The sequence below is a fragment of the Excalfactoria chinensis genome, chromosome 6 (genome assembly GCF_039878825.1).
Source record: "Excalfactoria chinensis isolate bCotChi1 chromosome 6, bCotChi1.hap2, whole genome shotgun sequence".
Taxonomy (NCBI): domain Eukaryota; kingdom Metazoa; phylum Chordata; class Aves; order Galliformes; family Phasianidae; genus Excalfactoria; species Excalfactoria chinensis.
The window spans coordinates 19,987,957-20,000,074 of record NC_092830.1 but is presented as its reverse complement, the minus strand read 5'-3'; the positions used below and the strand labels follow the sequence as shown (position 1 = coordinate 20,000,074).

Below are 12,118 nucleotides of genomic sequence, written 5' to 3'. Positions count from 1 at the left end.
ACGCCCCGGCCCCTCCAGTTTGGGCGTGGGGAGCGACGGGAGGGCCGCCCCCGCGGGTGGGCAGAGCCGGCGTGCGGGGAGGGGGCAACGCGGGGGTTCCGCAGCCGTACGGGCACGCGGGGCCAGGAGCCCTCTCCGGGCTGGAACGGGGTCAGGATGGTGGCTGTGCGGCAGGGCTCCCGTACCGGCACCGCACGCCCCGAGGGAGACCGTCCTGTCTATCCTGTTCAGCGTTAATCGCGGCTCCACTGAAGCACCTCGTGGGAAGCGGGCTAACCCCGGGTCGGCGGCAGAGCAGAGATGTAGGCTGAGCCTGCCCTGCAGCAGCCAGAAGCAGTCTCTCCTTAGGAGTGCTGCAAAGCGCTGCCCGGTCCGGTGCTCTCCTCCAGCGGTGCCCGTGACATTCCGCGTGTGCCGCTGAGACCACGGGCAGCACTACCCCGCCTCCTCCTACAGCACGTCCAGGATGGAGGGCAGTGGCTCCACTAAGACGGACGTAGTTACGGACTGACTGATAAATGGCATCAATCACAGCACGCCAACCAGCGGCACTTCTGCTCTCCCGGCCTTCCCTGGAGGCAAAGCACGAGGGGAAAACCAGCGCTGCAGCACAAGACCTCCAGCAGGCCCTGCTCTTCAGGGCGTTCCCGTACCCGGTGCAGGCTGTCACAGAGCAGGAAGGCATCAAAGGGAACACAAATTACACCTTTAATAGGTATCCACGTTTTCCAGTCGTGCCTATTGTTTCTTACTCCCACAAGTTGGTGCTACCTAACTTACACTGCTAAACACCGTAAGGTTAATCTAGCAGCAGCAGCACTAGAAGAGAGCTGGTGCAAAATGGGTCTCAAGAAGTCTCAGCTTGTCTTGACATCAGTAAACAACCTTCTGTTCTCTATCCTCTCCAAGCTTGCTGCAGCAGCACCCACTAGCCAGCTATGCAGGCACCAGTCCCTTCTGCAGGCCTGTTACATCCCCAACTCCAGCCACAAGCACTGGGTGCAAACAGATGCAGTCAGCCCTAGTGCTGCAGCTGAGACACAGCAACCAACCCCTCCCACATGCCAGCAGCTACCCCACACCAAATGCACAGATTACAAAGGCAGCAATCTTTATTTTCAGAGACACTTGAGTGCCCACACATAAAACACCCCAAGCACAACAGGTTTTAAAAAGTTTCTTTCAAGTTACAAAGCGAGAGTTCAAAGAGGGCAAATGACAAACAAAAAGGACAAACTATAAGCAAGGTTTTGTTCACCCTAGCACAGGTAAAAACTTTTCTCACCTTCCTTTGGCCTCCGACGTTGAATGCTGTGATTACTGTGCCCCTCCCAGGCCCCTCCGCAGAGCTGCCTAGGATCCAGCAACAAGCCCGGTTGTGCAAGCCCAAGGGGAAGTCCTGAAAATGCTCATGGAAACAAATTGCAGCATCTGCACATGGAGTTGGCTCATCAGTTGCAAGCCATGCTGAATTATGAGACATTGCTTTGCACACCACCATGGCTTCCAGCAGCAACAGAGCTCTCCTCGCTGGCAACCTCCTGGGAGGGCATGGAAACAGCCTCTGAGGGGCAGTGGTGTCATGGTATGGGGTAAGGAGATCTCACAGCCCACTGCCTTTTCCCACAGATGTTCTACGCTGTTCAACCCACACTGGCTATGTGCTCAGCATACCGCTCCATAGGCTAAAATTAACTTAATCCACCTAAAGGAGGGAAAGGGAGATCTTTCAACAGCAGCAAGCCTTCAGACCATCTCAGTTGCTTATAAAAAAATCTCACTTTCTGCTGCAATTACTGAACTTGAGACTCCACTCACACTACACAACTTGTGGTGCAACACAGCACCAAACTATATGCAACAAGGTGATGGGAAACCAGCATTTTGCTTCTTATGAGGGACTTTACAAATAGGAAAAAGAGCCAAAAGAGAGCAAGTGATTTAACCCAAGGCAATTTAAGGCATTAATGTTACATTCATCTCATCTGTGATCAACCTGTGTGGCACACTGCTGAGTAAGCACAAACTGGCACGTTATACGCTCAGAGAGAACAGAGTGGTGCCATGCTGCAGTCAAAGCTTCTGGGTAAAAACAAACAACACAGCCAAATAACAGCAAAAAGCAGAGCTGGGTTAAAAAAGCTAAACAAATAAAAAAACACACTTTCTCTTCTTCCTTAAGCATTCCTGCTGAGCCGAAGACATTTCTTCTAGCATGACAGCAGAAACTGTTGACTGCACAGAGGCTATCTCCACTCCCTGGCTACATTCCCAATGTAAGCCTTACCAAAAGTGCCACAGTAATAGAATAAAGACCTTGGCCAACTCATAACTCCAAGCCATGTGATTCCTCAGCTACTGAGATGAATTTACTCTCCTCCTTTAGCTACTCTGGCCAGTACCCTCAATAGGAATCGAGGGAAGAGGAAGGTGAGAATTTATCGCAATATGAAGCAATTAGAAAATAAAAACCTGGACACACTGCAACTGTGAATTTGAAATGTCAGATACGGGTGGGAATTACAGTCACAGGGTTCAAACACGTTGTTGCTCTTAGTGTAACCAGCCAAAGACAAGTCACAGTACTTGCAGCTTCACAGGTATCCAAGTTAAACTAGCCGAAAAAGAAACAGTGGGTTAAGTTAAAGAGAGATAAATTCTCCCTTTCACTAGATGATGGGAAACTAGAACAGAACAAGAAACAAAAAATTACTGTAAGTCTTTTAAAATAAGACTAGGAAATTTAAGTCTTGGAAGTCACCCTAGTGGTGTTTAACACCAGCTCAAGGATGGTTTCATAGCAGGGGCCTAAACCAATATTAGAAATGAAGGAGGGAATCGTCCAACCATTCTCCCACACCCCCACACTGAAGCTGCCTGCCCCACAGGGGGCTGTGGAAGGTTGTATTCCAGGACGGTTTCATGTCTATAAAATCCATGTGCCCAACCAAGTGATTCTGGTGAGCAGACGGTACACAAATTTTCCAAGGTAACATTCTCATTCGCTTTCAAACTTGATGGAATTTACTTGGGTTGATATAGTGCCTCCACAGTAGCTGCCTCGTTTTTTCTTAGTCTTCTCATGGCGAAAAGATTTGCCCTTAGTGAATTTCAGGATATTGTTAGCCTTCTCGCCCCAGTCACCAGCTGCTCCTTTCTGTGAGGGATGAACAGGGAGAGGAAGAAAAAATTCATATCAATATCCAAGAGAGTTGAAGCAACACTTTGCCCTCCGTCCTGCCCAGGAAGTGCCAGTACAGGAATGCTGGAGCCAACAATACACTCCCATGCTCCTCCAGCCAGCACTGTGCACAAGTGCAAATGTGCCTCCTAACAGCACCTCCTGGTGGAAAATGTTCCCACCACATGACTGCCCAAAAAATCTGCTCTGAAGACCTCTATTCACACAAGTCAAGTGTTCCTACTCTGAGCACCCCTTAACCATACCTTTGCATCAAATGAGTTATCAGCAACACGGGCATCCACCTCAATTTCTTCTTCTCTTACGCGTCGGAAAGGAGAAGCTGCCTGTTAAAAAAAATAGATGTGCTAAGCACGTACTAGCACATGGTCTTCCCTCAGGGACAACCTTCTTCTCTCTTTGTCCCTGTATGGGTGACCTAAAACCTTAACAATTTTCCAGATCTCTTATATTTTCCATTCTTCAGATCAGGTAGCACAGGGATGCTCCTGCACAAGCACATCCAATCAGCCTTTGCCAGAACAACATTATGTGCATTAACCAGGTTTCTCCAGACAAGATTCAAGTGCTTAAGGAAGGGGTAAAAATACAAGTAATTCCTATGGCTCAAGCCCAATGAAAAAATAAATCCCAGAAAAGAATCCTATTATTTTAGCATGCAAAGATGCCTCTCCTCGCCAATCAGCAGCTTGCTCTCACTCACCCGTTTCACCTTCGGAACTGTATGTGGTGTTCTAGGTTTGTTCTTTGCCTTTTTATTGTCTGGTGTCTCTGACTCCTGATCATCTTTCTGCTGTTTCTTCTTGACTATGCCTGTAAGATATAGATAGCAAAACTTCCAGTAACTGCAATGTGGGAAAAGACAGTAGCATCTACCCCCAAAATGCAGTCTTGAGACACATAAATCCCTACACTATTCCACAAAAAAGAAGACACCAATAGCTACCCTGAGCAGCAAGGATTTTGCCATCCTATCTATCCAAATGGGTGAACATAAATCTTATGTAACTGAGTATCTCCACATTCATGATTTAGTGAATTTGAGAATACCATTTAAGAAAGATGTTTAGTTCTGTAACACACTGACTGACAGTCCCACTTCCCAGACTGTAGGCAATACCTCCATTTGCTTTTCCCTTCTCCTCTTCAGAGCTGCTTTCACTGCTGCTACTGCTGTCACCAGCTGGTTTAGGCTTCTGGTTCTTGGCTGCTGGTGTGGATGCTTTTGCTTTCTCTGTGGAGGCAGCAGTATGAGAAGTGTTTTTTGCCCCTTTCCCAGCATTTTTGGGCTTCTCCTCCTCTTCACTGGAACTATCAGAAGAGCTACTACTGCTAGATGCAGCTGCTTTCTTCCCTACGGTTGCTTTTGCTGCCCCTGTAGATTTGCTGACTGGTTTCACTGCTGGTTTCTTTTCTTCCTCACTGCTTGAGCTCTCAGAGTCAGAGCTGCTCTCCTTGGGTGCTGGGGTTGGTTTGGACACTGGCTTACTTGTTTTGCCAGCTAATTTAGTTGGAGGGGCTTTCTTCTCCTCCTCCTCAGAGCTGCTGGAGCTGCTATCTGAATCAGAGCTACTCTGTGCTTTCTTTGCAGTAGCCTGTGGCTTCTTTGCTGCAGGGGTTGCTGTTTTAGCTGCAGGCTTCACAGGCGTCTTCTTGTGAGAGCTATCAGAATCTAGAATGGAAACAAGAATTCAAGATTCAGCCCTATTCCTTCAACATGAAGTTAACAAACTCATTGCTGTCACAGTATGCTTCTTTAACTGATTGAAACAACACTGCAGTGGGCAATCTCTATCCAACCACCACCTCACACACCCCGTCTGGAAACACAAATTTACACAAGTACAACATGCACATGGTAATTCATTTTTCTCTTATCCCTATACCTGAGCTGTCTGAGGATGAGCTGGAGTCCTTCTTTGTTTGTCCAGGCTTAGCAGCTGCTTTTGCTGGTTTGGAAGTATGCTTAATCACAGGTTGTTTAGCTGTGAGCTTACTCCCTACCTTCTTCTCATCTTCGGAGCTAGAATCTGAACAAAAGAAGTGCATTCCTTCAGTCAATAACCTTATATTGGGAAAAGGGAACACGAATTGAAATTTAAGCCATTTATCAATGCATGCACAAAGAAGCAGATAAATAGTTGTTAAAAAGGACTTACATATTACGTATATATTATTATATATAATTACAATAGTAAGGAACTGGAAAAAAAGAAATTACAAATATCACCAAAAACAAGCTCAAAGAGAAGAAACATTAAGAAAACAAGCAACAAAGATCAAAAGAACAAGCAAGAAATTAAGAAGGGCTGCCTGTAGACAGGCTGCTATCACCCACAACCCTACTGTAGCATTAGAGACATTGAGATAAACAATCAGGAGGCCTTTAAACATGACAAGAAAAATGTGGTATGGTGGGCTGCATTAGAAAGCAACTTTAGAAGGTATGGTTAGAATTAAACTTGGTATGGTGGTAGTAGTATTTTCTTTTATATTTTATTTTCAAAATTTCTCCCAAAGTTCATAACAGGTTAACAGCAAAAAGCTTAAGATACAGACACTCACAAGATTAACCATGAACCTTCCTGGAGAAGCACGATGCCCCCACCCTTCCCACCTGGCAACATGGTCCCACTGGTGTGCCTCATGATCAGGATGCGCCCTGCATAGCAGGCTCTTCCTCAGCTTCACAACTTGTGCAGACTGTGAAACTTCTAACCTCATATACTAAAGCTTTTCCACAGATACACCACAGCAAACCAATTTAGCCAGCAAAAACATCAACAGAAAACAAAATGATTTCTTGAATTACCTGAGTCACTGTCTGAACTGGATTCAGCCTTCTTTGCAGTCACAGCTTTGTTTTTTGGGGTAACGTTTGTTTTAGCTACTGCTGCTTTGCCTGCAAGAGCAAGTCTAAAATTAATACAGGTCACATCCACATAAAATCTTTGTCTCGAGGTCCAAACCTTGTCAGAAAGCTCCCTGTTCAGCATACTAGCAATTCAGCCAGCACTTTAGAAGCCAAGCAAGGACCTGGCCAATTCCAGCCGTGGGCATGGCTCATCCCAGTGAAACAAGATCCCTGTGACTTTTCAAACCAATGCGTGTAAATAATCCAACCTGCACAGTCATATACAGAGGTTATACACTGTGTTCTATATGGGACAGCTTCAAATCACTCAGAAGTTTCCAGGGAAGTGAATAGTAACACAGATCTGTTATATGCCTTTTTCATGGAAACCAAAAGACCGCCATAACACTGACTACACCATGTAACATTCCTTTTGAAGCCTCCTCTGCTCATAACATACCTGTTCCTCCCTTTGGAGGCATCTGCTCTTCCTCATCACTACTGTCTGAAGAGTCACTGCTGTCAGCCTTTTTCACTGGAGCCTTGGAAAGGACTTTCTTTGTCTGCACAGCTTGAGGGGGTGGTACAGCACTGTACTGACCTGGAGAGAAACAGCATTCAGATGCCCATACAATAATGCAAGCAGCATATCTAAGATGTTATTAGAATAAATCACTTCTGCTCATTGGTTCCATTTACTCCTCTCCTATATGTGCAATGGTATCACCATATAATTTGAAATGTTACACTTATTCCACAGCTACCCAGTGCTTCTACTGTAAGTTTAGCTACCCTCTTAGGGAATACTAAAAGCACTATACTGTATTGAACAGAGACTCATTTAGTCCATCAGCTGGACCACAGCTTAATAGCCCCAGATACTTCAGGGGTAAATTAGAACAGTTTAAAAATTGTAGTTACATGATAACCAAATTACAGGCAAATTAATTCCCAAATTCTGACAGACAGGAAGCCTATAATTGTCCTTAGAAGGCCATCTGAACAGTGGATATGCAGAAAAGTAAACGGAGTCAGAATCTCTCCCACTTTCCATCCCTTACTGAGAGAAGGTCTGAAGTTTAAAGCTTAGCCCCAAAAGCACACATGAAAAAAGCAGCTAGGTTTTTGGTTCATGGAGCCAGCAACACTTAGAAGTTTGTGTGCAGCAAGATTTGCCGATGGCTGTCAGCCGTTAAGTCCTGCTGTCCCACAAGAAGTACTCTCTCTCACAGAAGCAACTGTATTTAGTGCTTACCAGACTTTGGCTTTTTTTTTGCAGGTGGCTTTTCATCATCGGAACTGTCAGAAGAGTCTTCGCTACTTGAACTTTCCTTGGCAGGTTTGGTTTTCCCTGGACACGACTGCGTGGCTACAGGTTTGGGCACAGATTTCTTGGGAACAGCCTTAATGTGAGAAGGAATGAAATACACGTTAAAAATAATACACATACTATGGAAAACCTGGGTGGACAGTTGGATGCAGATCTCTAACTATATGTATCATTTAAGAGGCAGCAAATTTTGAACATAAAGGAAGAAAAATTAATGAAGATCCTACAGCGGAAATTCTAGGAAACACATGAGTATCATGATCTTCCTGGTCACTCTGCTGTTATTTTCTGCTGCATAAATTCTTAACCGGGAGCTCGTTGGGCTGAAGAGCACAGGTAGCTAAGCACAGAGAATTCATGCAAAATTGAATGTACAAGGGACGCTACAATATGGCCAAGATATAAGGAGACATTTTCCTGTATCACAGAATCACAAGGTTGGAAAGGACCTACAAGATCATCTAGTCCAACTGTCCTCCCATTATAGAAGCCACAACAAACCACTAAACCACTGTAGAAGTAGCAGAGGAAAGTCAGGGCATGGACAGGACACGTTAGGTCATGTTCTGTTAGGAACATCACACAGAGGGTGGCAAAGACCTAGCACAGACTGCCCAGAAAAGCTGTGGATACCCCATCCATGAAGGTGTTCAACGCCAGATTGGATGTGATCCTGGGCAGCCTGATCTGGTGGGTGGCAAATAAATCACGACACGATGCTTGGAGCTTGATGAACCTTAGGGTCCCTTCAAGCCTAAGCCATTCTCATGATTCTATGGCATAATACCACCATAAAAAAGAAAAACTGCTTAAGAGCCATAAATACATAAATACAGCTTCCATGCAGTCTGTGCCCTACTCTATCTGTTTCACAGTCCCAGAAAGACAGAGATACATCCAGACTTACTACATTACTACAGCATCTAAAAAACTCTTTCAAAGTCCAATTTACCTTTTTCGGTGCAGCCTTTTTCTCATCAGAATCTTCACTACTGCTGCCGCTGCTGCTGCTGCTGCTTGCTGCTTTCCCATTGACCACTTTGGTGGTTGCCTGAGCAGCTTTATTTGCTTTTGGGAAAAGTGAAAAGCAGTACTAGAAAATATACTCATTCAGCATAAAGTACCATAGAGAGAAAAACACGGCAAAAGATAACAAGGAACCATTATGGTAAGTACTGTAAACTTTCTATTTTTACTCTTCTTCAAGCTTAGGGATGATTTTCAGCAGGACGTCTGCCCTAACTTATTAATAGTTCCGTGAACAAAGACTAAGCACTGTTAACTTCCTCCAGCTCTGCACATTATGGGAAGACACTGATAAAAGCACAACATAAGCAACGAAGGTTGCTGATTGCAGCTACTTATGCAAATAATACAGCCTTTATGACCTGTTGTTTCATTTACAATCAGTTCTACACACACTCCGTGTTGAAAGTAGACTTCCCTAGAATACAAATGGCAGAGACAATAGATTTGCAGACTACATTAACACGTATGCCTCACTCCTCTAGATTTTTGTGCAAAAAATACCCAGTCAAGGAGATACCTGCTTTAGGTGTCGCTGCTTTTGGTGGCTGTTTCTTTGGTGCTTCTTCCTCTGAGCTGCTTGAGTCAGAGCTGGAGCTCTCTGCTTTCTTCTGAGGCTGGATTTTAGTTACAGCTGGCTTCGCTGCAGGTTTTGTGCCTTTCTAAATGAAAGGAAGAAAACTGTGTAGCCCTTGTAGCAAAGAAAAGGAGGCTAATAAATCACAACCTAACAGCTAATGTATAAAAATCTCTGAATAACGGTTTTGCTTCCAGTTTTGCTCTGGGAAGCCTCACAAAAGCACACAGGACATGTTCTTTACTCTTCAGTCTCCAGTTCTTCCCCTTCCAAAGGAGGGGGATCCAGGACTAATGCTGGGTTCTCTTCTCTTTGCGCATCAGACTAGTTCAAAGACTGAAAACACTGATGAGGAAACCCTGGTTTGCCTCTTCAAGTGCAACACTGTTTTTCCTGCCTCTACTTTTCAAGACCATGGCAGTAGCGAATAAAGAGAAAATACTCTATTTATACACGTGTATAAGCTGTAAATCATCTTTCTCCTAAAAACCAAACCAAAACAAAAAAACAAAACGCAAGCACTGACAGTCTTGGGAAAAGAACCAGGAGTAGACATGGATGTGAAACAAATAGCTGCTAGACATGAAATGAGTTTTTTAGAGGACCCATCTAAATGGTACACTGTCCATCAGAGAAACATCTTATTACATTGCACCTCCAGAAGTCCAGGTGCTTTGTAGTTTGTGGAAAGCAAGCTCAGTTGCAGGGAGAATTTTGCTGGTCAAATTTGCCATCAGTCATCCTTATCTAGCATGTAGTGAAGAGACTAGAAAGGAAGGCTAACCTTTGCTGGCTTCTTCTCCTCCTCCTCTGAGTCAGAATCATCACTGGAGTCCTCGCTGCTGCTCTTTGCCTTCTTGGCTGGAAGAACTTTTGCCTTTGTTACAGCTGTTGCTTTAGCTGCAAGTAAGGGAACAAATATGTTGATCAGCTAATTCACACTTCCCACATATGTATATCCTGCATTACTATATCAAGTTAAAATGATCTATTTAAGTCAGTAAACTATGTCTGGAGATCGTAACACTGACCCAAGCTTCTGTTTGCCATTCACAGAGCAGTACAAGAATCCAAAACAGTTCTAGACTCATTCAGCCCTTATTACTCACATATTTAAGAGCAGACTTCTCAGCAGCAACACCCCATACAAGAAGCACTCCCACAAACTGAGATAATGTTGAAGTTGTTGTTGATGGCACATACCTTCCAGCTTCAACAATCAACCACTGCAGACTTCCAAAAAGAACCATCCCAAAGCTGTGCTACAGATTTTAACTTATACCTGGATAACGAGCTCATGCTTACCGGGAATGAAAGTGCATCACAAACAGAAATGGGAAGTTGCCAGGAAGAAGACTGAGGGATTGAGTGCATCCTCAGTAAGTTTGCAGATGACATCAAGCTGGAAGTGTTGATCCGCCTCAGGGTAGGAAGGCCCTACAGAGGGATCTGGATAGGCTGGATCAATGTGTTGAGGCCAGTTGTATGAGCTTCAACAAAACCAAACACCAGGTCCTGAGCACTGATTGCAACAACCCCATACATTGTTTGGGGTTTGGGGCAGAGGGGCTGGCAAGCTGCGTGGAGGAAAAGGATCTGGAGGTGTTGGCTAACAGTTGTCTGAACTGCCAAGGGCATCCTAACTCATATTAGAAACAACGCGGTCATCAGGACTAGAGAGCTCTCAGGTAAAAGTGATGATAGGATGAGAGAAAATGGCCTCAAGTTGTACCACGGGAGTTCAGATTGGATATTAAGAAAAACTTCTCTGAAAGAGTGGCAATGCACCACCACGGGCTGCCCAGAGAGGTGCTTAACAAATGCAGAGATGTGGCACTGAGGGATGTTAGTGGGTGTGCTGGGCTGACGGGTAGATGATCTTAGGGATCTTTCCCAGCCTTTATGATTCTACATTTCTAAGACCAGAACATGAACGTGCTCTCTGTCAGCAGCACCACGCTGTTCCCAGAGCAGGGCCAGGCTGCCAACCCAACACGGCACCTTTGCCCCCCATCTCACCTGGCTTCTTAGCAGGCGGGGCCGCAGCCTCCTCCTCCTCGCTGGAGCTCTCACTGCTGCTCGAGGCAGCCGAGCGCTTTGTCTGCGGCCCGTTGGGCACGAGCTTCCTTTTCCTGGCGGCAGGAGACCTGCAGGGAGACAGATGGACGGAGCTCCGGGGAACAGCCCTGAGCAAAAGCCCCCCCGCCCGGCGGGCAGCACTTACTTCACCCAGTAGCTGAAGATGTCCAGCAGCGAGGCGGCGTTGGGGTCCTGCTCCTTCTGCGGGGACACATGGACACGCGTTAGCCGCAAGCGCAAGAACACGCCCCACATCTCGCTCCACATCACGCACCCCGCACCCCTCACCCGCCCCAGCCCCGCTCACCGCCGCCGCCTCCTTGGCGAAGGCTCGTGCGGCGCCCTCGAAGCGGTTCTCGCGCAGGAAGGCGAGCACGAAGGGGAAGAGGTCGCTGGGCACCGCTCTCCGCTCCGCCATGCTGCGCCGCCACGTGCCGCCTGCGCGCACGCGCACCACCGCGCTGACGTAAGGACGTGCGTCCGTGCGTGCGTGCGGCCGGCAGCCCGCGCGGCGCGTCCGCTGCGCCCCGACGTGAGGGCACGGCGCCATGTTGGAGAGGGGCGGAAGCGCGCATAATGCTGCCAGATTGAAGATTTCAGTGCAGTTAAACCCGCTTCATCCCTTTCCTTCTACAGATTAGCTCCCTCCGGTCGTAACCCGTTAAAAAAGGAGAGGCGGACGGTAAGGAGCAGGCAGAGCAGGCAGAGCTGGCTGCTCCCTGAGGGAACGTCCTGCCCGTCGGTGTGCAGGGCCGCGTGCTGCCGGTAGGGGCACCCGCAGCGCTGGGAAACGTGACACGTGAAGCAGATCCAGCACCTTCCGAGGGAACGTGCGGGAGCAAAAGGAGCTGGGGCTGCAGTGAAAGCACCTCTAGGCCCGAGAGAGCCGTTTATAAAGGGGAGTCTGAGAAGGGACTAGAAGTAAGGATACCTGCAATAGATACGGTGTGGTTTGGGGGGCATGTAGGAGGTAAGGGGGGAGATAAGGTGTGAGAGAGATGCTTTTAGTGACAAAACAAACCAAAAGTCTGAGTATATGTTGAATGCCAA

At 46.7% G+C, this 12,118-nt stretch overlaps 2 protein-coding genes across 2 annotated transcripts in view; one reads left to right on the top strand and one right to left on the bottom strand.

Annotated features, from left to right (window-relative positions):
* Positions 1–1,090: 1,090 nt before the first annotated feature.
* Positions 1,091–11,728, bottom strand: NOLC1 (nucleolar and coiled-body phosphoprotein 1). The gene is made up of 14 exons (XM_072340462.1): positions 11,376–11,728; positions 11,214–11,269; positions 11,009–11,136; positions 9,774–9,889; positions 8,933–9,074; positions 8,339–8,454; positions 7,312–7,459; positions 6,517–6,657; positions 6,015–6,104; positions 5,089–5,232; positions 4,323–4,874; positions 3,906–4,015; positions 3,448–3,528; positions 1,091–3,157 (listed from the first exon to the last, which is right to left on the bottom strand). The coding sequence occupies exons 1-14, from the start codon at positions 11,616–11,618 to the stop codon at positions 2,999–3,001; spliced, it is 2,226 nt and encodes a 741-aa protein (XP_072196563.1). The 5' UTR covers positions 11,619–11,728; the 3' UTR covers positions 1,091–2,998.
* Positions 11,729–11,818: 90 nt separating this feature from the next.
* PIK3AP1 (phosphoinositide-3-kinase adaptor protein 1) overlaps positions 11,819–12,118 on the top strand; it is a 41,197-nt gene continuing 40,897 nt past the window's right edge. The window contains exon 1 of the mRNA XM_072340461.1: positions 11,819–12,038. The gene's annotated coding sequence lies outside the window, so the exon portion shown is untranslated. The remainder of the gene's footprint in view (positions 12,039–12,118) is intronic.

What these genes read in the sequence shown, in the direction of transcription:
- NOLC1 (XM_072340462.1), bottom strand. Translation starts at nt 11,618, where the DNA reads ATGGCGCCGTGCCCTCACGTCGGGGCGCAGCGGACGCGCCGCGCGGGC. An exon ending in AAAAGGCTGCACCGAAAAAG is followed by an intron (nt 7,460 to 8,338) that starts GTAAATTGGACT and finishes TCTCACATTAAG; the next exon opens with GCTGTTCCCAAGAAATCTGT. An exon ending in GAAGGGAAAAGCAAATGGAG is followed by an intron (nt 4,016 to 4,322) that starts GTATTGCCTACA and finishes TATATCTTACAG; the next exon opens with GCATAGTCAAGAAGAAACAG.